The sequence below is a fragment of the Tachyglossus aculeatus genome, chromosome 17, assembly GCF_015852505.1.
Source record: "Tachyglossus aculeatus isolate mTacAcu1 chromosome 17, mTacAcu1.pri, whole genome shotgun sequence".
NCBI lineage: Eukaryota > Metazoa > Chordata > Mammalia > Monotremata > Tachyglossidae > Tachyglossus > Tachyglossus aculeatus.
The window spans coordinates 10,850,679-10,875,026 of NC_052082.1; the positions used below are offsets into that span (position 1 = coordinate 10,850,679).

Sequence of the window (24,348 nt, forward strand, 5' to 3'; positions counted from 1 at the left end):
ATCAGCCGTCTTCCGTCTGCCCAGAAGGAAGACCAGGATCCTTCGGGCCCCCGCAAAGCCCTTCCTCATTCATTCAATCATATTTATTGAGCGCTTACTGTGTGCAGAGCGCTTGGGAAGCGCAAGTTGGCAACAGATAGAGACGGTCCCTACCCATCGCCGGCCGACCACGCCTCCCGGCAAGTGCCCCGACTCACCATGTAGAACAAGCCGAAGTATTGGGGGACGTCCGGCCGGAAGGCGTTAATGAGGGACAGCACCTCGTCTTTGTAGCCCCACAGCAACTCGTGAACGGAATGCGTCACAAACAGGCTCTGCTGGAATCCCTTTAGGATTCCTTCGATGATCTCCTTCAGAAAGCGGTTCTTGGCCCACTGCATGGCCGTCTGGGGTCGGGGGGCAGAGGGGAAGGCAAAAAGAAGGGACAATTCACTCAGCAACCGGAGGACAAATGCACGGCTGGTCCCGTCCCACAAGTGGGAACCTACCTCTGCTGAAAGGAGCTAACAGGGCACAGGTTTATTACTCTATGTATTTATTTATTTTACTTGTACATATCTATTTTATTTTGTTAATATGTTTGGTTTTGTTCTCTGTCTCCCCCTTCTAGACTGTGAGCCCACTGTTGGGCAGGGACCGTCTCTAGATGTTGCCAACTTGGACTTCCCAAGCGCTTAGTCCAGTGCTCTGCACACAGTAAGCGCTCAATAAATACGATTGATTGATTCCTCGTATCTCTCGTCCCAGAGGACGGGCTTCCCTCACATCCCCCAGCCTGAGCCCTCATCGCTGACTGACCTCAAAGAGGCCAGGCTTTTTTTAATGGTATTTGTTAAGTGCTTTCTATAATAATAATAATAATAATGGTATTTGTTAAGCGCTTACTATATGCGGGGAAGCAGCGTGGCTCAGTGGAAAGAGCCCGGGCTTTGGAGTCAGAGGTCGTGAGTTCAAATCCCAGCTCCGCCACTTGTCAGCTGTGTGACGTTGGGCAAGTCACTTCACTTCTCTGGGCCTCAGTTCCCTCATCTGTAAAATGGGGGTGAAGACTGTGAGCCCCTCGTGGGGCAACCTGATTACCTTATACCTACCCCAGCGCTTAGAACAGTGCTTTGCACATAGTAAGCGCTTAACAAATACCAACATTATTATTATTATTATTATGCGAAGCACTGTTCTAAGCACAGGGGGGATACAAGTTGATTAGGCTGTCCCACATGGGGCTCACAGTCTTAATCCCCATTTTACAGATTCATTCATTCAATCATATTTATTGAGCGCTTACTGTGTGCAGAGCACTGGACTAAGCGCTTGGGAAGTACAAGTTGGCAACATACAGATGAGGTCACTGAGGCATAGAGAAGTTAAGAGATCAATCAATCAATCAATCATATTTATTGAGCGCTTACTGGGTGCAGAGCACTGTACTAAGCGCTTGGGAAGTACAAGTCGGCAACACATAGAGATGGTCCCTACCCAACAGCGGGCTCACAGTCTAGAAGGGGGAAGAGATGTGCCAGGCACTGTACTAAGCAGTGAGGCAGACTGTCCCTGGGCAGAAGACAAAGAGCTTGGGCCCCCTGGGAGCGATGGGGATAAGAAAGAGGATTTAAAGAGCCAAAATTTCACCTTTTTAATGGTATTTGTTCAGCTCTTACCACGTACCAAGCGCTGGGTTAGATACAATCAATCAATCAATCATATTTATTGAGCGCTTACTGTGTGCAGAGCACTGTACTAAGCGCTTGGGAAGTCCAAGTTAGCAACATATAGAGACAGTCCCTTCCCAACAGTGGGCTCACAGTCTAAAAGATACAAGCAAATCAGACTGGACCCGGTTCCTGTCTCGCACTGGATTCCCACACTGGGCTCGTAGTCTTAATCTCCATTTTACAGAGGAGATATGTGAGGCCCAGAGAAGTGAAGTGACTTGACCAAGGTCACAATAAACAATTGACAAATACCATTTAAAAAAAATAGGGCACGGGGCCTGGGGCAACTAATTGTCCCCAGAGTGGCCCTGGTTTCTGCCCCAATATTGCCAGTTCAAGGGATGGCTGGAGGGGACGGGGCAGCTGTCTGGACAGAAGCTCAATCAATCAATCAATCAAATATGTTGCCGATTTGTACTTCCCAAGCGCTTAGTACAGTGCTGTGCACATAGTAAGCGCTCAATAAATACGATTGATGATGATGATGAATCAATCAATTAGTCGTATTTATTGACCGCGTACTGTGTGCAGAGCACTTTAGGCAGTTAGAGAAGCACAGTGGCTCAGCGGAAAGAGCCCGGGCTTGGGAGACAGAGGTCGCGGGTTCAAATTCCAGCTCTGCCACTTGTCAGCTGTGTGACTTTGGGCAAGTCCCTTCACTTCTCTGGGCCTCAGTTGCCTCATCTGTAAAATGGGGATTAAGACCGTGAGCCCCCTGTGGGACAATCTGATCACCCTGTAACCTCCCCAGCACGTGCACTGCACATAGTAAGCGCTTAATAAATGCCGTCGTTATTATTATCATTACTGGGAAATGCCCAGGTGGACGTGACACTGTTGGCACTCTTTGGAGGATCTATTCTATTTATTTTATTTTGTTAATATGTTTTGTTTTGTTGTCCGTCTCCCCCTTCTAGACTGTGAGCCCGCTGTTGGGTAGGGACCATCTTTAGATGTTGCCAACTTGGACTTCCCAAGCGCTTAGTACAGTGTTCTGCACACAGTAAGCACTCAATAAATACGATTGATTGATTGATTGATTGATTGACTTCTGCTGGTCACACAGTATCGACCGGAGGGCGGAACACAAGTGCTACTGGCTTTACCATTACATTGGCTGAACAACCAAGCAGAGAAAAACACAAAACTGTTCCCCAAATAAGGCTGTGAATGCCACCTGCAAACCGGAGAAAAGAATCCAGAAAACAAAAGCCACTGAGGAAGTATATAATAATAATAATAATAATAATGGCATTTATAAAGCGCTTACTATGTGCAAAGCACTGTTCTAAGCACTGGGGAGGTTACAAGGTGATCAGGTTGTCCCACGGGGGGGCTCACAGTCTTAATCCTCATTTTACATTCATTTATTTATTCAATCGTATTTATTGAGCAACCTGATCACCTTGTAACCTCCCGAGTGCTCAGAACAGTGCTTTGCACATAGTAAGCGCTTAATAAATTCCACTGTTATTATTGAGCGCTTACTGTGTGCAGAGCACTGTACTAAGCACTTGGGAAGTACAAGTTGGCAACAGTACAAGTTGGCAACAGATGAGGGAACTGAGGCCCAGAGAAGTGAAGTGACTTGCCCAGAGTCACACAGCTGACAATTGGAGGAGGCAGGATTTGAACCCATGACCTCTGACTCCAAAGCCCGGGCTCTTTCCACTGAGCCACGCTGCTGGGGACTCTGAGCTGCGCTGAGCATTGACGTACTAACAATTATAATGGTATTTGTTAAGCACTTCCTATGCGCCAGGCACTGTACTAAGTAGGGGTAGATACAAATTTGTCAGTTTGGACACAGTCCCTGTCTCACAAGGGTCTCATATTCATTCATTCAATCGTATTTATTGAGCGCTTACTGTGTGCAGAGCACTGGACTAAGCGCTTGGGAATTCCAAGTTGGCAACATCTAGAGACGGTCCCTACCCAACAGTGGGCTCACAGTCTAGAAGGGGGAGACGGAGAACAAAACCAAACATATTAACAAAATAAAACAAATAGAATAAATATGTACAGATAAAATAAATGAATAAATAGAGTAGTAAATACGTACAAACATATAAACATATATACAGGTACATATTAACAAAATAAAACAAACAGAATGAATATGTACAAATAAAATAAATAAATAGAGTAATAAATACGTACAAACATATAAACATATATACAGGTACATATTAACAAAATAAAACAAACAGAATGAATATGGACAAATAAAATAAATAAATAAATAGAGTAATAAGTATGTACAAACATATAAACATATATAGAGGTACATATTAACAAAATAAAACAAACAGAATAAATTTGTACAAATAAAATAAATAAATAAATAGAGTAACAAATATGTACAAACATATAAACATATACACAGGTACATATGAACAAAATAAAACAAACAGAATAAATATGTACAAATAAAATAAATAAATAAATAGAGTAATAAATACATACAAACATATAAACATATACACAGGTACATATTAACAAAATAAAACAAACAGAATAAACACGTACAAATAAAATAAATAAATAAATAGAGTAATAAATACGTACAAACATAGAAACATATATACAGGTACATATTAACAAAATAAAACAAATAGAATAAATATGTACAAATAAAATAAATAAATAAATAGAGTAATAGATACGTACAAACATATAAACGTATGTACAGGTGCTGTGGGGAGGGAAAGGAGTCTTAATCCTCACAGCCTTAATCCCCTTTCCCAGATGAGGTAACTGAGGCCCAGAGAAGTGAAGTGACTTGCCCAAAGTCACACAGCAGGCGGGTGGCAAGTCTCGACTGCCAAACCTGACACTTTGGGGGGACAAAAAGATGTCCGTCCGTCTTCAGAGTTGGGGGGGATGGATCATTTAGCAGAGCTCCACAGCTCTTGAAGGACTGTAAGCTCAGTGTGGGCAGGGACCACCTCAACCCACTCTGATCTACTGTCATCATCATCATCAATCGTATTTATTGAGCGCTTACTGTGTGCAGAGCACTGGACTAAGCGCTTGGGAAGTACAAACTGGCAACATATAGATTGTCCTCTCCCAAGAGCTTAGTCCAGTGCTCCGCACACAGTAAGCGCTCAATAAATCCCACTGATTTTAGTGGATTTAGTGATTTTAGTGATTGATCATCATCATCAATCGTATTTATTGAGCGCTTACTATGTGCAGAGCACTGTACTAAGCGCTTGGGAAGTACAAATTGGCAACATATAGATTGTCCTCTCCCAAGTGCTTAGTACAGTGCTCTGCACACAGTAAGGGCTCAATAAATACGATTGATTGATTGATTGATTGGTTGATTAGGGCCGCCAGCGCCAGGGTGATGGGCGCAGTGTGGTGTGCCCAATGCCCAGGGCGCTTACCACTGTGGGAATGTTTATAGTCCTGATCAGGTCAACGGCGGGGTCTCCGACGGACAGGTCCCGTTCGAAGATGTAGGTTTTGGGGTTGATGGCGGACACTTTGGTTCCGTTATCCCAAAAGCGGATGTTCTCTCTGGGCCGGCGTTCCCTGCGGGATTCGGGGGGAAAAAAGCTTGGCTCAAAGGGGGGTTGATTTCACAGACAATAGGGCAAGTGGCCTTATAATAATAATAATAATAATAATAATGATGCTATTTGTTAGGTGCACTGTTCTAAGCATGGGTTGATTTCACAAACAATAGCGCAAGTGGCCTTATAATAATAATAATAATAATAATAATAATGATGCTATTTGTTAGGTGCACTGTTCTAAGCATGGGTTGATTTCACAAACAATAGTGCAAGTGGCCTTATAATAATAATAATAATAATGATGCTATTTGTTAGGTGCACTGTTCTAAGCACTGGGTTGATTTCACAAGCAATAGTGCAAGTGGCCTTATAATAATAAAAATAATAATAATAATGATGCTATTTGTTAGGTGCACTGTTCTAAGCACGGGTTGATTGCACAAACAATAGCGCAAGTGGCCTTATAATAATAATAATAATAATGATGCTATTTGTTAGGTGCACTGTTCTAAGCACTGGGTTGATTTCACAAGCAATAGTGCAAGTGGCCTTATAATAATAAAAATAATAATAATAATGATGCTATTTGTTAGGTGCACTGTTCTAAGCATGGGTTGATTTCACAAGCAATAGTGCAAGTGGCCTTATAATAATAATAATAATAATAATAATAATAATGCTATTTGTTAGGTGCACTGTTCTAAGCATGGGTTGATTTCACAAGCAATAGTGCAAGTGGCCTTATAATAATAAAAATAATAATAATGATGATGCTATTTGTTAGGTGCACTGTTCTAAGCATGGGTTGATTTCACAAGCAATAGTGCAAGTGGCCTTATAATAATAATAATAATAATAATAATAATGATGCTATTTGTTAGGTGCACTGTTCTAAGCATGGGTTGATTTCACAAGCAATAGTGCAAGTGGCCTTATAATAATAAAAATAATAATAATGATGATGCTATTTGTTAGGTGCACTGTTCTAAGCATGGGTTGATTTCACAAGCAATAGTGCAAGTGGCCTTATAATAATAAAAATAATAATAATGATGATGCTATTTGTTAGGTGCACTGTTCTAAGCATGGGTTGATTTCACAAGCAATAGTGCAAGTGGCCTTATAATAATAATAATAATAATAATAATAATAATGATGCTATTTGTTAGGTGCACTGTTCTAAGCATGGGTTGATTTCACAAGCAATAGTGCAAGTGGCCTTATAATAATAAAAATAATAATAATGATGATGCTATTTGTTAGGTGCACTGTTCTAAGCATGGGTTGATTTCACAAACAATAGTGCAAGTGGCCTTATAATAATAATAATAATGATGCTATTTGTTAGGTGCACTGTTCTAAGCATGGGTTGATTTCACAAGCAATAGTGCAAGTGGCCTTATAATAATAAAAATAATAATAATAATGATGCTATTTGTTAGGTGCACTGTTCTAAGCACGGGTTGATTGCACAAACAATAGTGCAAGTGGCCTTATAATAATAATAATAATAATAATGATGCTATTTGTTAGGTGCACTGTTCTAAGCATGGGTTGATTTCACAAGCAATAGTGCAAGTGGCCTTATAATAATAAAAATAATAATGATGCTATTTGTTAGGTGCACTGTTCTAAGCATGGGTTGATTTCACAAACAATAGCGCAAGTGGCCTTATAATAATAAAAATAATAATAATAATGATGCTATTTGTTAGATGCACTGTTCTAAGCATGGGTTGATTTCACAAACAATAGTGCAAGTGGCCTTATAATAATAATAATAATAATAATAATAATAATAATAATAATAATGCTATTTGTTAGGTGCACTGTTCTAAGCATGGGTTGATTTCACAAACAATAGTGCAAGTGGCCTTATAATAATAATAATAATAATAATAATAATGATGCTATTTGTTAGGTGCACTGTTCTAAGCATGGGTTGATTTCACAAGCAATAGTGCAAGTGGCCTTATAATAATAATAATAATAATAATGATGCTATTTGTTAGGTGCACTGTTCTAAGCATGGGTTGATTTCACAAACAATAGCGCAAGTGGCCTTATAATAATAAAAATAATAATAATAATGATGCTATTTGTTAGGTGCACTGTTCTAAGCATGGGTTGATTTCACAAACAATAGTGCAAGTGGCCTTATAATAATAATAATAATAATAATAATGATGCTATTTGTTAGGTGCACTGTTCTAAGCATGGGTTGATTTCGCAAACAATAGTGCAAGTGGCCTTATAATAATAAAAATAATAATGATGATGCTATTTGTTAGGTGCACTGTTTTAAGCATGGGTTGATTTCGCAAACAATAGTGAAAGTGGCCTTATAATAATAAAAATAATAATAATAATAATGCTATTTGTTAGGTGCACTGTTCTAAGCATGGGTTGATTTCACAAGCAATAGTGCAAGTGGCCTTATGATAATAACAATAATAATAATAATAATAATAATAATAATAATAATAATAATAATAATGGTATTTGTTAAGCGCTTACTATGAGCCGAGCACTGTTCTAAGCACTGAGGGGAGATACACGGTCATCAGGTTGTCCCACCTGGGGTTCACAATTTGAATCCCCACTTTACAGAAGAGGTAACTGAGGCACAGAGAAGTGGCTTGCCCGAGGTCACGCAACAGACAAGTGACGGAGCCGGGATTTGAACCCACGTCCTCTGACTCATTCGTTCATTTATTCAATCATATTTATTGAGAACTGTACTAAGCGCTTGGAAAGTACAAGTCGGCAACAGGGACAATCCCTACCCAACAACGGGCTCGCGGTCTAGAAGCGGGGAGCCAGACAACGAAACAAACCGTGTAAACAGGTGTCAACAGCATCAATATAAATAGAATTATAGATCTGTACACACCATTAATAAAATCAGTAGAATAATAAATATGAACATCTATACACAAGTACTGTGGGGCAGGGAGGGCACTAAGCACGTGCTCCTTCTGCTATAATAATAATAATGGTATTTGTTAAGCGCTTACTCTGTGCAAAGCACTGTTCTAAGCGCTGGAGAGGTTACAAGGTGATCAGGTTGTCCCACGGGGGGCTCACAGTCTTAATTCCCACAATAATAATAATAATGATAATAATAATAATGATGGTATTTGCTAAGTGCTTACTATGTGCAAAGCACTGTTCTAAGCACTGGGTAGGTTACAAGGTGATCAGGTTGTCCCATGGGGGGCTCACAGTCTTAATCCCCATAATAATAATAATAATAATAATAATAATAATAATAATAATAATAATGGTATTTGTTAAATGCTTACTCTGTGCAAAGCACTGTTCTAAGCGCTGGGGAGGTTACAAGGTGATCAGGTTGTCCCACGGGGGGCTCACAGTCTTAATCCCCATTTTCCAGATGAGGGAACTGAGGCCCAGAGAAGTGAAGGGACTTGCCCAAAGTCACACAGCTGACAGTTGGCAGAGCTGGGATTTGACCCATGACCTCTGACTCCAAAGCCCGGGCTCTTTTTTTTTTTTTAAATTGGTATTTGTTAAGCGCTTACTATGTGCAAAGCACTGTTCTAAGCACTGGGGGGGGGGGATACAAGGTGATCAAGTTGTCCCACGTGGGGCTCACAGTCTTAATGCCCATTTTACAGATGAGGCAACTGAGGCTCAGAGAAGTTAAGTGACTTGCCCAAGGTCACACAGCAGGCATGTGGTGGAGTCGGGATTTGAACCCACGACCTCTGACTCCAAAGCCCGGGCTCTTTCCTACTGTGCCACGCTGCTTTGTAACCCCACTCTGAGGACTTGGGAAATAAGAAGCATTACTGGCGTCTCAAAGCACGAGGCTGAGCGTCAGAAGGACTTGGGTTCCAATCCCGGCTCTGCCACTTGTCAACATCATCATCATCATCATCAATCGTATTTATTGAGCGCTTACTATGTGCAGAGCACTGTACTAAGCACTTGGGAAGTCCAAATTGGCAACATCTAGAGACAGTCGCTACCCAACAGTGGGCTCACAGTCTAAAAGGGGGAGACAGAGAACAAAACCAAACATACTAACAAAATAAAATAAATAGAATAGATATGTACAAATAAAATAAATAAATAAATAGAGTAATAAATATGTACAAACATATATACATATATACAAATGTCAGCTGTGTGACCTTGGGCAAGTCACTTCACTTCCCTGGGCCTCAGTTCCCTCACCTGGAAAATGAGGATTACGATTGGGAGCCCCACGTGGGACAGGGACTGGGTGCAAACTTGATCTGTTCGTATCCACCCCGGCGCTTAGTACGGTGCCTGGCACACACTAAGTGCTTAACAAATCAATCAATCAATCAATCAATCGTATTTATTGAGCGCTTACTGTGTGCAGAGCACTGTACTAAGCGCTTGGGAAGTACAAGTTGGCAACATATAGAGCCAGTCCCTACCCAACAGTGGGTTCACAGTCTAGAAAGGGGAGACAGAGAACAAAACCAAACATATTAACAAAATAAAATAAATAGAATAGATATGTACAAGTAAAATAAAATGCCCTCCCACAAAAATCAAACAAGCAATGCGACTTATTGAGTGCTCACTGTGTGCAGAGCACTGTATTAAGCATTAAGGAGGGTTCAAATCAACAGAGTTTGCCTACAGTGAGCTTACAGTCTTAATAATAATAATGATGACGGTATTTGTTAAGCGCTTACTACGTGCAAAGCACTGTTCTAAGCGCTAGGGAGGATACAAGGTGATCAGGTTATAATAATAATAATGTTGGTATTTGTTAAGCGCTTACTACGTGCCGAGCACTGTTCTAAGCGCTGGGGTAGATACAAGATAATCAGGTTGTCCCACGTGGGGCTCCCAGTCTTCATCCCCATTTTCCAGATGAGGGAACTGAGGCCCAGAGAAGTGAAGCGACTTGCCCAAAGTCACCCAGCTGACAAGTGGCGGAGCTGGGATTAGAACCCACGACCTCTGACTCCCAAGCCCGGGCTCTTTCCACTGGGCCACGCTGCTTCTCTTGATTAACAAAAATCACCAAAACGAACAGGAACCAGGATTTCTCAGAGAGGACATCACTCTCCTCTCTCTCTCTCTTTCTGTAGCATTTGTTAATAATAATAATGGCATTTATTAAGCGCTTACTATGTGCAAAGCACTGTTCTAAGTGCTGGGGGGATACAAGGTGATCAAGTTGTCCCACGTGGGGCTCACAGTCTTAATCCCCATTTTACAGATGAGGTCACTGAGGCTCAGGGAAGTTAAGTGACTTGCCCAAGGTCACACAGCAGACATGTGGCGGGGTGGGGATTCGAACCCATGACCTCTGACTCCAAAGCCCGGGCTCTTTCCACTGAGCCAGGCTGCTTCTCTTTGTTAGGTAGTTACTAGGTGCCAGACACTGTACTAAGCGCCGGGGTAGATAGAAGCCAGTCAGGTTGGACACAGTCCACGTCCCACGTAGGGCTCATGGTCCTAATCCCAATTTTCCAGATGAGGGAACTGAGGCCCAGAGAAGGGAAGTGACCAGAATCTAGACCGTGAGCCCACCGTTGGGTAGGGACCGTCTCTATATGCTGCCAACTTGGACTTCCCAAGCGCTTAGTACAGTGCTCTGCACACAGTAAGCGCTCAATAAATACGATTGATTGATTGATTGATTGATTGACCAGTGGCAGAGACGGAATTAGAACCCAGTTCCCTCCGATTCCCAGGCCCGGGCTCTACCCACCGAGTCACGCTGCTTTTCTGAACTTCACTCTCTCCCCCTCCAGCGCAATTATAAGAACGGGCAAGAGTCGCACGAAGAGCGACTTAACCGAAACTCGGAGTTATATGGAAATCCACACCCCCACACGCCTCGTGCCTCAGGGAACTGAGCTGGTTTTAATCAGTCAATCAATCAATCGTATTTATTGAGCGCTTACTGTGGGCGGAGCATCACCTAAGACCCAAAGTGACCTAAAAACAACTCTCGAAATGGAAGTCCTCGCAAGGGACAGGTCAAAAAGGGAGAGATAAAAGATGACGTTGAGGGAAATTGTCCCCCAAACCTGCCTTTTCAATTAATCAATACATTTTGAGCGTTCTGTGCTGAGCCCGCTGTTGGGTGGGGACGGTCTCTATATGTTCATTCATTCATTCAATCAATCATATTTATTGAGCGCTTACTGTGTGCAGAGCACTGGACTAAGCGCTTGGGAAGTCCAAGTTGGCAACATCTAGAGACGGTCCCTACCCAACAGCGGGCTCACAGGCTAGAAGGGGGAGACAGAGAACAAAACAAAACATATTAACAAAATAAAATAAATAGAATAAATATGTACAAATAAAATACATCAATAGAGTAATAAATACCTACAAACATCTATACATATATACAGGTGTATATATATATATATATATATAGACAGATGGTCCCTACCCAACAGTGGGCTCACAGTCTAGAAGGGGGAGACAGAGAACAAAACCAAACATATTAACAAAATAAAATGAATTGAATAAATATGTACAAATAAAATAGAGTAATAAATACCTACAAACATACATACATATATACAGGTGTGTATATATATATACACAGACAGTCCCTACCCAACAGTGGGCTCACAGTCTAGAAGGGGGAGACAGAGAACAAAACAAAACATATTAACAAAAGAAAATAAATAGAATAAATATGTACAAATAAAATAAACAGAGTAATAAATACCTACAAACATATATACATATATACAGGTGTATATATATAGACAGATGGTCCCTACCCAACAGTGGGCTCACAGTGTAGAAGGGGGAGACAGAGAACAAAACAAAATATATTAGCAAAATAAAATAAATAGAATAAATATGTACAAATAAAATAAAGTAATAAATACCTACAAATATATATATACAGGTGTATATATCATCAATCATCAATCGTATTTATTGAGCGCTTCCTATGTGCAGAGCACTGTACTAAGCGCTTGGGAAGTCCAAATTGGCAACATCTAGAGGCAGTCCCTACCCAACAGTGGGCTCACAGTCTAGAAGGGGGAGACAGAGAACAAAACAAAACATATTAACAAAATAAAATAAATAGAATAAATATGTACAAATAAAATAAATAGAGTAATAAATACCTATAAACATATATACATATATACAGGTGTATATATATACACACAGACAGTCCCTACCCAACAGTGGGCTCACAGTCTAGACGGGGGAGACAGAGAACAAAACAAAGCATATTAACAAAAGAAAATAAATAGAATAAATATGTACAAATAAAATAAACAAATAGAGTAATACCTACAAACATATATACATATATACAGGTGTATATATATAGGTGTATATATAAATATATATATATCCCCTTTTAGACTGTGAGCCCACTGTTGGGTAGGGGCTGACTCTATATGTTGCCAATTTGTACTTCCCAAGCGCTTAGTACAGTGCTCTGCACACAGTAAGCACTCAATAAATACGATTGATGATGATGATGATGATATTGATATATATATATATATATATATATATATATATATATATATATATATATATGTATATATCCCCTTTTAGACTGTGAGCCCACTGTTGGGTAGGGACTGACTCTATATGTCTCTATATGTTGCCAATTTGTACTTCCCAAGCGCTTAGTACAGTGCTCTGCACATAGTAAGCGCTCAATAAATACGATGATGATGATGATGATGATGTATATATATATATATATATATATATATATATATATATATATATGTATATATCCCCTTTTAGACTGTGAGCCCACTGTTGGGTAGAGACTGTCTCTATATGTCTGTATGTTGCCAATTTGTACTTCCCCAGTGCTTAGTACAGTGCTCTGCACATGGTAAGCGCTCAATAAATACGATTGATGATGATGATGATGACATATATAAATATATATGTGTATATATATGTATATATATGTATATATCACTATATGTGTGTGTGTGTATATATATATATACACACACACACATATATATAGTGAGATATATATATATAGTGAGAGATATATATATATATAGTGATATATATAATGATATATATAGTGATATATAATGATATATATATATAATGATAGATATATATAATGATTGATATCTATATATATATATAATGATAGATATATATAATGATTGATATTTTATATATATATATATATATATATATATTGTGAGCCCGCTGTTGGGTAGGGACCGTCTCTTTACGTTGCCAACTTGGACTTCCCAAGCACTTAGTCCAGTGCTCTGCACACATAATAACCTGCATAATAATCTGAGCTTATTTCAGTCTGCCAGGGGCTGAAAACCAGGATTGCACAACTGATATTTTCGCCGCCCACGACTGGCTAAAGTGACAAGGTCGGAGGCCCCGTGGCCAAGCTAACCGACTATTTCTGTCTCCGTCAACCGACTCCCCAACTCCAGAGAAGCAGGAGGAGGCAACTGGTTGTCAAAGCCGACCGTCGGTCACGGGGAACTGGGATGTCACCGCCTCGACAAGGATCTCCAGCGCGAGAAACCCGCCACTTGGACGAGAATCAATCAATCAATCAATCAATCATATTTATTGATTGAGAATGCCAACACCCACCCACTTTCCGTCAGCCCGTTGCCCGCCGAGGTTTCCTAGGCTTCCCATCTCCCGCGTTCCAGTAACTCATTCATTCATTCATTGATCCAATCGCATTGATTGAGCGCTTACTGTGTGCAGAGCACTGGACTAAGCGCTTGGGAAGGACAAGTTGGCAACATATAGACTGTGAGCCCAATGTTGGGTAGGGACTGTCTCTATATGTTGCCAATTCGTACTTCCCAAGCGCTTAGTACAGTGCTCTGCACATAGGAAGCGCTCAATAAATACTATTGATGATGATAGAGAGACGGTCCCTACCCAACAGCGGGCTCACAGGCTAGAAGGGGGAGACAGGCAACAAAACAAAACATAGTTACAAGATCAAATAAATAGAATGGTAAATTCATTCATTCAATTGTATTTATTGAGCGCTTACTGTGTGCAGAGCACTGGACTAAACGCTTAGGAAGTACAAGTTGGTGACATATAGAGACGGTCCCTACCCAACAGTGGGCTCACAGGCTAGACGGGGGAGACAGACAACAAAACAAAACATATTAACAAGATAGACTGTGAGCCCACTGTTGGGTAGGGACCGTCTCTCTATGTTGCCAACTTGTACTTCCCAAGCGCTTAGTATAGTGCTCTGCACACAGTAAGTGCTCAATAAATATGATTGATTGATTGATTGATAAATAGAATAGTAAATTCATTCATTCATTCATTCATTCAATTGTATTTATTGAGCGCTTACTGTGTGCAGAGCACTGGACTAAGCGCTTGGGAAGGACAAGTTGGTGACATCTAGAGACAGTCCCTACCCAACAGTGGGCTCACAGTCTAGAAGGGGGAGACAGACAACAAAACAAAACATATTAACAAGACAAAATAAATAGAATAGTAAATTCATTCATTCATTCATTCGATTGTATTTATTGAGCGCTTACTGTGTGCAGAGCACTGGACTAAGTGCTTGGGAAATACAAGTTGGCGACATATAGAGACGGTCCCTACCCAACAGCGGGCTCACAGTCTAGAAGGGGGAGACAGACAACAAAACAAAACATATTAACAAGATAAAATAAACAGAATAGTAAATATGTACAAGTAAAATAGAGTAATAAATATGTACAAACATATATACATATATACGCTTAGAACAGTGAGCCCTTAGAGCTCTTAGAACAATGAGCCCGTTGTTGGGAAGATATCTCCTCGGAACAGGCCAGCGAGGGCCACATTTCTCCCATTTGAACGCTGACAACCGCTGACATCACTGAGGCCCAGAGAAGTTAAGTGACTTGCCCGAGGTCACACAGCAGACAAGTGGCGGAGCCGGGATTTGAACCCATGGCCTCCGGCTCCCAAGCCCGGGTTCTTGCCACTAGGCCATGCCGCTCTCCCATTAAGCTCACATGTCTTCCAAGAGACCTTCACGGATTCAGCCCTCTTTTTCCCAACTCCCTCTCCCTTCTGCGTCATCCTCGCACTTGGATCTTTACCCTTTCTAGACTGTGAGCCCACTGCTGGGTAGGGACCGTCTCTAGATGTTGCCAACTTGGACTTCCCAAGTGCTTAGTCCAGTGCTCTGCACACAGTAAGTGCTCAATAAATACGATTGATTGACTGATTGATTGAAGCTCTTGATATTCACCCCTTCCTCAATCCCCCCGCGAGAAGCATCATCATCATCATCATCATCAGTCGTATTTATTGAGCGCTTACTGCGTGCAGAGCACTGTACTAAGCGCTTGGGAAGTACAAGTTGGCAACATGTAGAGATGGTCCCTACCCAACAGCGGGCTCACAGTCTAAAAGGGGGAGACAGAGAACAAAACCAAACATACTAACAAAATAAAATACATAAAATAGATATGCACAAGTAAAAGAAATGAATAAATAGAGTAATAAATACGTACAAACATATATACATATATACAGGTGCTATGGGGAAGGGAAGGAGGTAAGATGGGGGGGATGGAGAGGGGGGCGAGGGGGAGAGGAAGGAAGGGGCTCAGTGTGGGAAGGCCTCCCGGAGGAGGTGAGCTCTCAGTAGGGCCTTGAAGGGAGGAAGAGAGCCAGCTTGGCGGATGGGCAGAGGGAGGCCATTCCGGGCCCAGGGGAGGACGTGGGCCGGGGGTCGATGGCGGGACAGGCGAGAACGAGGTACGGGGAGGAGATTAGCGGCGCAGGAGCGGAGGGTGCGGGCTGGGATGGACAAGGAGAGAAGGGAGGGGAGGTAGGAGGGGGCCAGGGGATGGATGGATGGACAGCCTGGAAGCCCAGGGGGAGGAGTTTCTGCCTGATGTGCAGATTGATTGGTAGCCACTGGAGATTTCTGAGGATTTTTGAAGCAGCGTGGCTCAGTGGAAAGAGCCCGGGCTTGGGAGTCAGAGGTCATGGGTTCTAATCCCACCTCCCCCACCTGTCGGCTGTGTGACTTTGGGCAAGTCACTTCACTTCTCTGGGCCTCAGTTCCCTCATCTGTAAAATGGGGATGAAGACTGTGAGCCCCACGTGGGACAACCTGATTACCTTGTATTCCCCCAGTGCTTAGGACAGTGTTTGGCACCCACTAAGCGCTTAACAAATACCACCATCACTTATGTACATGACCACAATTTATTTATATTAATGTCTGTCTCCCCCATAGCCCCTAATAGCATTGGTACTTGTTAAGCGCTTACTATGTGGATGCACTGTTCTAAGCGCTGGGGTAGATACAAGGTGATCAGGTTGTCCCACATGGGGCTCACAGTCTTCATCCCCATTTTACAGATGAGGGAACTGAGGTCCGGAGAAGTTAAGTGGCTTGCCCAAGGTCACACAGCTGACAAGTGGTGGAGTCAGGATTAGAACCCACGACTTCTGGCTCCCCAGCCCGGGCTCTATATTGTTTACCCCAGCGCTTAGGATAATAATAATAATGATGACGACATTTATTAAGCACTTACTATGTGCTAAGCACTGTTCCAAGCGCTGGGGGGAATACAAGGTGATCAGGTTGTCCCACGGGGGGCTCCCAGTCTTCATCCCCATTTTCCAGATGAGGGAACTGAGGCCCAGAGAAGTTAAGTGGCTTGCCCAAGGTCACACAGCTGACAGTTGGCGGAGCCAGGATTGGAACCCACGACCTCTGACTCCAAAGCCCGGGCTCCTTCCACTGAGCCACGCTGCTTGAAGGCCGTGAGTCCCCCGCGGGACCGGGACCGTGTCCAGCCCGGTTTTCTCGTCTCCACCCCAGCGCTTAGTAGAGTGCCTGGCGCGGAATGAGCGCTTGACCGGTGCCATAATGATTATTCTTATTATTTTCATCATCATCATCAATCGTATTTATTGAGCGCTTCCTGTGTGCAGAGCACTGGACTAAGTGCTTGGGAAGTCCAAGTTGGCAACATCTAGAGACGGTCCCTACCCAACAGTGGGCTCACAGTCTAAAAGGGGGAGACGGAGAACAAAATCAATCAATCAATCGTATTTATTGAGCGCTTACTATGTGCAGAGCACTGTACTAAGCGCTTGGGAAGTACAAATTGGCAACACATAGAGACAGTCGCTACCCAACAGTGGGCTCACAGTCTAAAAGGGGGAGACAGAGAACAGAACCAAACATACCAACAAAATAAAATAAATAGGATAGAAATGTACAAGTAAAATAAATAAATAAATGAGTAATAAATATGTACAACCATATATACATACATACAGGTGCTGTGGGGAAGGGAAGGAGGTAAGATGGGGGGAAGGAGAGGGGGACGAGGGGGAAAGGAAGGAAGGGGTTCAGTCTGGGAAGGCCTCCTGAGGTCTAAACCAAACAAAACCAAACATACTAACAAAATAAAATAGAATAGATATGCACAAGTAAAATAAATAGAGTAATAAATATGTACAAACATATACACATTATTATTTTAGACTGTGAGCCCGCTGTTGGGTAGGGACCGTCTCGATATGTTGCCAACTTGGACTTCCCAAGCGCTTAGTCCACACAGGAAGTGCTCCATAAATACGATTGATTGATTGATTGATTGATTGATTATTATTCCGTACCTGTAGGTGTAGGGTCCCACCTCCTCCACCTCGGGGGTCTCCCCGCGGAGGGCCTCACTCGGGTTGGTCACGTTGAAGAAGTAGAACTGCATGAACACCGGCGAGGGGGGATTCTCCCAGGACTCGAAAGCTTCGGTTCCGTTCTTCAGCACGATATCCTACGGCGAGAAGGCGGGGGGGCAAAGAGGGTCACGTCTACGAAGTCCATCCGTCCATTCAATCGTATTTATTGAGCGCTCTCTGCGCGCAGAGCACTGTACTAAGCGCTTGGGAAGTCCAAGTCGGCAACGTAGAGAGACGGTCCCTACCCAACGGCGGGCTCACGGTCTAGAAGTCCATCACGCCCGGGCGGGGGGCCGCACACGTGTTGGGCCGGGCTCCCCGTCTCACGGGATGACGCCGTCCACGCCGCTCGACGGTAAAACTAATACGTTATTATTAACGCGGCATTCGTTAAGCCCGTGCTCTTTCCACCGGGCCACGCTGCTTCTAGTATTTATTCAATCGTATTTAATAATAATAATAATAATAATAATAATGATGGCATTTATTAAGCGCTTACTATGTGCAAAGCACTGTTCTAAGCGCTGGGGAGGTTACAAGGTGATCCCCCTCTCCATCCCTGTCAGACTGTGAGCCCGCTATTGGGTAGGGACCGTCTCTATATGTTGCCAATTTGTACTTCCCAAGCGCTGAGTACAGTGCTCTGCACATAGTAAGCGCTCAATATAGACGATTGATGATGATGATGATCCCCCCCTTCTTACCTCCTTCCCTTCCCCACAGCACCTGTATATATGTATATATGTTTGTACATACTTATTACTCTATTTCATCATCATCATCAATCGTATTTATTGAGCGCTTACTATGTGCAGAGCACTGTACTAAGCGCTTGGGAAGTACAAATTGGCAACACATAGAGACAGTCCCTACTAAATATTTATTTATTTATTTATTTTGCTTGTACATATCTATTCTATTTATTTTATCTTGTTAGTCTGTTTGGTTTTGTTCTCTGTCTCCCCCTTTTAGACTGTGAGCCCGCTGCTGGGTAGGGACTGTCTCTGTATGTTGCCAATTTGTACTTCCCAAGCGCTTAGTACAGTGCTCTGCACATAGTAAGTGCTCAACAAAGACGATTGATGATGATGATGATCCCCCCCTTCTTACCTCCTTCCCTTCCCCACAGCACCTGTATATATGTATATATGTTTGTACATATTTATTACTCTATTTCATCATCATCATCAATCGGATTTATTGAGCGCTCACTATGTGCAGAGCACTGTACTAAGCGCTTGGGAAGTACAAATTGGCAACACATAGAGACAGTCCCTACTAAATATTTATTTATTTATTTATTTTACTTGTACATATCTAGTCTATTTATTTTATCTTGTTAGTCTGTTTGGTTTTGTTCTCTGTCTCCCCCTTTTAGACTGTGAGCCCACTGCTGGGTAGGGACTGTCTCTGTATGTTGCCAATTTGTACTTCCCAAGCGCTTAGTACAGTGCTCTGCACATAGTAAGCGCTCAATAAAGACAATTGATGATGATGATGATGATGATGATCCCCCCCTTCTCACCTCCTTCCCTTCCCCACAGCACCTGTATATATGTATATATGTTTGTACAGATTTATTACGCAATTTCATCATCATCATCAATCGTATTTATTGAGCGCTTACTATGTGCAGAGCACTGTACTAAGCGCTTGGGAAGTACAAATTGGCAACACATAGAGACAGTCCCTACTAAGTATTTATTTATTTATTTATTTATTGTACTTGTACATATCTCTTCTATTTATTTTATCTTGTTAGTATGTTTGGTTTTGTTCTCTGTCTCCCCCTTTTAGACTGTGAGCCCACTGCTGGGTAGGGACTGTCTCTATATGTTGCCAACTTGGACTTCCCAAGCGCTTAGTACAGTGCTCTGCACACAGTAAGCGCTCAATAAATACGACTGATGATGATGATGATGATTTAAGCGACTTGTCCAAGGTCACCCAGCAGACACGTGGGGGAACTAGGATTAGAACCCAGGTCCCCCGACTCCCGGGCCTGGGCTCTAGCCACTAGGCAATGCTGCTTCCTGCGAGTCAGGACCTGGGTTCTAATCCTGACCCTGCCACTTGTCTACTCCGTAACCTTAGGCAAGTCACTTCACTTCTCTGTGCCTCGGTTCCCTCATCTGTAGGATGGGGATTAAGACTGTGAGCCCCCTGTGGAACAGGGACTGTGTCCAACCTGATTAGCGGCGTGGTTTAGTGGAAAGAGCCCGGGCTTGGGAGTCAGAGGTCATGGGTTCTAATTCCGCCTCTGCCACTTAATAATAATAATAATAATAATGATAATGATAATGTCTCCCCCTGTTAGACTGTGAGCCCACTGTTGGGTAGGGACTGTCTCTATATGTTGCCAATTTGTACTTCCCAAGCGCTTAGTCCAGTGCTCTGCACACAGTAAGCGCTCAATAAATACGACTGATGATGATGATGATTGAGCGCTTACTGCGTGCAGAGCACCGGACTAGGCGCTCGGGAAGTCCAATTCAATCAATCAATCAATCATCAATCGTATTTATTGAGCGCTTACTGCGTGCAGAGCACCGGACTAAGCGCTTGGGAAGTACAATTTCATCAATCAATCAATCAATCGTATTTATTGAGCGCTTACTGCGTGCAGAGCACTGGACTAAGCGCTTGGGAAGTTCAAGTTGGCAACATAGAGAGACGGTCCCTACCCAACGACGGGCTCACTGTCTAGGAGGGGGTGGCAGATGACAAAACAAAACATGTGGACGGGTGTCACGTACTTGGCACATGATGATGATGATGATGGCATTTGTTAAGCGCTTACTATGTGCAAAGCACTGTTCTAAGCGCTGGGGGGGATACAAGGTGATCAGGTTGTCCGGCATGGGGCTCACAGGCTTCATCCCCATTTTACAGATGAGGGAACTGAGGCTCCGAGAAGTTAAGTGACTTGCCCGAGGTCACATAGTAAGCACTCAACAAATACCGCACTCCTTCTTCTTATTGTTATTATTATTATTATTAATAATCAGTAATATCATCATCAATCGTATTTATTGAGCGCTTACTATGTGCAGAGCACTGTACTAAGCGCTTGGGAAGTACAAATTGGCAACATATAGAGACAGTCCCTACCCAACAGTGGGCTCACAGTCTAAAATAATAATGTATATATGTTTGTACATATTTATTACTCTATTTATTTTACTTGTACATATCTATTCTATTTTATTTTGTTAGTATGTTTGGTTTTGTAATATCTGGAGAAGGACCACGGGGAGTGCTGATTCCTGAGGTGAGAGTGTTATTAATATTATTGCTGTGAATAATATCAATAATAATATTACCACGGACATTCATTCATTCAATCGTATTTCCTGAGCACTTACTGTGTGCAGAGCAGTGTACTGAGCGCTTGGGAAGTCCAAGTTGGCAACATATAGAGACAGTCCCTACCCAACGACGGGCTCCCAGTCTAGAAGGGGGAGACAGACGACAAAACAGAACATGTGGACAGGTGTCACGTACTTGGCACATAGTAAGCACTCAACAAATACCGCACTTATTATTGTTGTTATTATTAATAATAATCAATAATATCTGGAGAATGACTACGGGGGTGCTGATTCCTGAGGTGAGAGCGTAATTAATATTATTGATTATTGTTGTGAATAATACCAATAATAATATTACCATGGACATTCATGCATTCAATCATATTTATTGAGCGCTTACTGTGTGCAGAGCACTGTACTGAGCGCTTGGGAAGTCCAAGTTGGCAACATATAGAGACCAACCCAACAACGGGCTCACTGTCTAGGAGTGGGAGGCAGATGACAAAACAAAACATGTGGACAGGTGTCACATACTTGGCACATAGTAAGCACTCAACAAATGCCGCACTTCTTCTTCTTATTGTTATTATTATTAATAATAATCAATAGTATCTGGAGAATGACCATGGGGGGGTGCTGATTCCTGAGGTGAGAGCGTTACTAATATTATTGATTATTGTTGTGAATAATCTCAATAATAATATTACCGCGGACATTCATTCATTCATTCAATCATATTTATTGAGCGCTTACTGTGTGCAGAGCACTGTACTGAGCGCTTGGGAAGTCCAAGTTGGCAACATATAGAGACGGTCCCTACCCAACAGTGGGCTCACAGTCTAGGAGGGGGAGACAGAGAACAAAACAAAACATGTGGACCGGTGTCACGTACTTGGCACATAGTAAGCACTCAACAAATACCGCACTTCTTCTTATCATTGTTATTATTATTAATAATAATCAATAATATCTGGAGAATGACCACGGGGCGTGCTGATGCCTGAGGTGAGAGCGTTATTAATATTATTGATTATTGTTGTGAATAATATCAATAATAATATTACCGCGGACATTCATTCATTCATTCATTCAATCGTATTTATTGATCACTTACTGTGTGCAGAGCACTGTACTGAGCGCTTGGGAAGTACAAGTCGGCAACATATAGAGATGGTCCCTACCCAACAGTGGGCTCACAGTCTAGAAGGGGGGAGACAGACAACAAAACAAAACATGTAGACGGGTGTCAATACCGGCCCTGCTTCCAATAGCTCTGTAATACTAAGCACTTAACAAATACCATAATCATTATTAGTTAGCATCAATCATTAAGTAATTTTGAATTCTTAATGAATGACTGGTACTGATTGATTGTTAATTAATATTAACCAATGACATTAATCATCATCGACCCTCATCAGAGAAGCAGTGCGGCTCAGTGGAAAGAGCCCGGGCTTTGGAGTCAGAGGTCAAGGGTTCAAATCCCGGCTCTGCCAATTACCCGCTGTGTGACTTTGGGCAAGTCACTTCACTTCTCTGGGCCTCGGTTCCCTCATCTGTAAAATGGGGGTTAAGGCTGTGAGCCCCCCGTGGGACAACCTGATCACCATGTAACCTCCCCAGCGCTTAGAACAGTGCTTTGCACATAGTAAGAGCTTAATAAATGCCATCGTTATTATTGTTATTATTAATAATGGTCAATACTGATGTGTTATTAATAATAATTAAGGATTATACTGATATTTGTTCATTAATAATAATGAAAGATTGCTACTGATTAATAATAATTATGGCATTTGTTAAGCCCTTACTATGTGCCAGGCACTGCACTAAGCGCTGGGGTGGAGATGAGAAAATCAGGTTGGACACGGTCCCTTTTCCATGTGGGGCTCACAGTCTCAATCCCCATTTTACAGATGAGAGAACTGAGGCCCAGAGAAGTGAAGTGACTTGCCCAAGGCCACAGAGCAGATAAGTGATGGAGTCCAGTACTATTCAGGCCTCCCTGCCCCCCACCACCACCCCAGATTGAGGGTGCTCCACACTGCAGGGAGCTCACTGTGCACGGGAATAATAATAATAATAATAATGATAATGGCATTTATTAAGCGCTTACTATGTTCACAGCACTGTTCTAAGCGCTGGGGAGGTTACAAAGTGATCAGGTTGTCCCACGGGGGGCTCACAATCTTAATCCCCATTTTACAGAAGAGGTAACTGAGGCCCAGAGAATAACAATAATAATGACGGCATTTGTTAAGCGCTTACTATGTGCAAAGCACTGTTCTAAGCGCTGGGAAAGATACAAGGTGATCAGGTGGTCCCACGTGGGGCTCACAGTCTTAATCCCCATTTAACAGATGAGGTCACTGAGGCCCAGAGAAGTGAAGTGACTTGCCCAAAGTCACACAACTGACAAGTGGGGAGTCGGGATTTGAACCCATGACCTCTGACTCCAAAGCCCGGGCTCTTTCCACTGAGCCACGCTGCTTCATAATAATAATAATGGTATTTGTTGATGATGATGGTATTTGTTAAGCGCTTACTATGTGTCAAGCGCTGTTCTAAGCGCTGAGGGAAATACAAGGTGATCAGGTTGTCCCACGTGGGGCTCACAGTCTTTAATCCCCATTTTCCAGATGAGGTTACTGAGGCCCAGAGAAATGACTTGCCCAAAGTCACCCAGCTGACAAGTGGCGGAGCCGGGATTAGAACCCACGACCTCTGACTCCTAAGGCCGCTTCTCTAGATTCCCGGAGCCTTCCCAGCCAGGCCGCACCCTGAGATTCACAGTCCACGCATCCCAGTCTTCCCAGATTCACCTCCCAAATCTCCCGGGAAAGCTCCCAACTCGACGCCATCCCGGCCAGAAGCGGGCCACGGCATCGGAGGATGCGGGAAAACAGATGGGATTCCCACATCCCCGGGGCCTTTCATCTTCTTGGAGAGGGAAGCCTCATTTTGACTGCACAGACTGACCGCAACCATGGTAACGGCCATCTCCCAGTGTCCGCTTCCCGGCCCCCATCCTCCCCGGCTGTGTCCGGGCCCTGGATTCGCCCAGCATTCCCGATCCGCTCTCGGTGGGATTTCACTGGTTCA

At 42.8% G+C, this 24,348-nt stretch overlaps 1 protein-coding gene across 1 annotated transcript in view; it reads right to left on the reverse strand.

Moving 5' to 3' along the window:
• Window positions 1-24,348, reverse strand: part of SCARB2 (scavenger receptor class B member 2) — a 71,886-nt gene that overhangs the window by 32,284 nt on the left and 15,254 nt on the right. The window contains exons 2-4 of the mRNA XM_038759127.1: window positions 17,873-18,030; window positions 5,108-5,255; window positions 198-386 (exon numbers count right to left, since the gene is read on the reverse strand). Coding sequence (XP_038615055.1) covers window positions 198-386; window positions 5,108-5,255; window positions 17,873-18,030 — 495 coding nt within the window. The remainder of the gene's footprint in view (window positions 1-197; window positions 387-5,107; window positions 5,256-17,872; window positions 18,031-24,348) is intronic.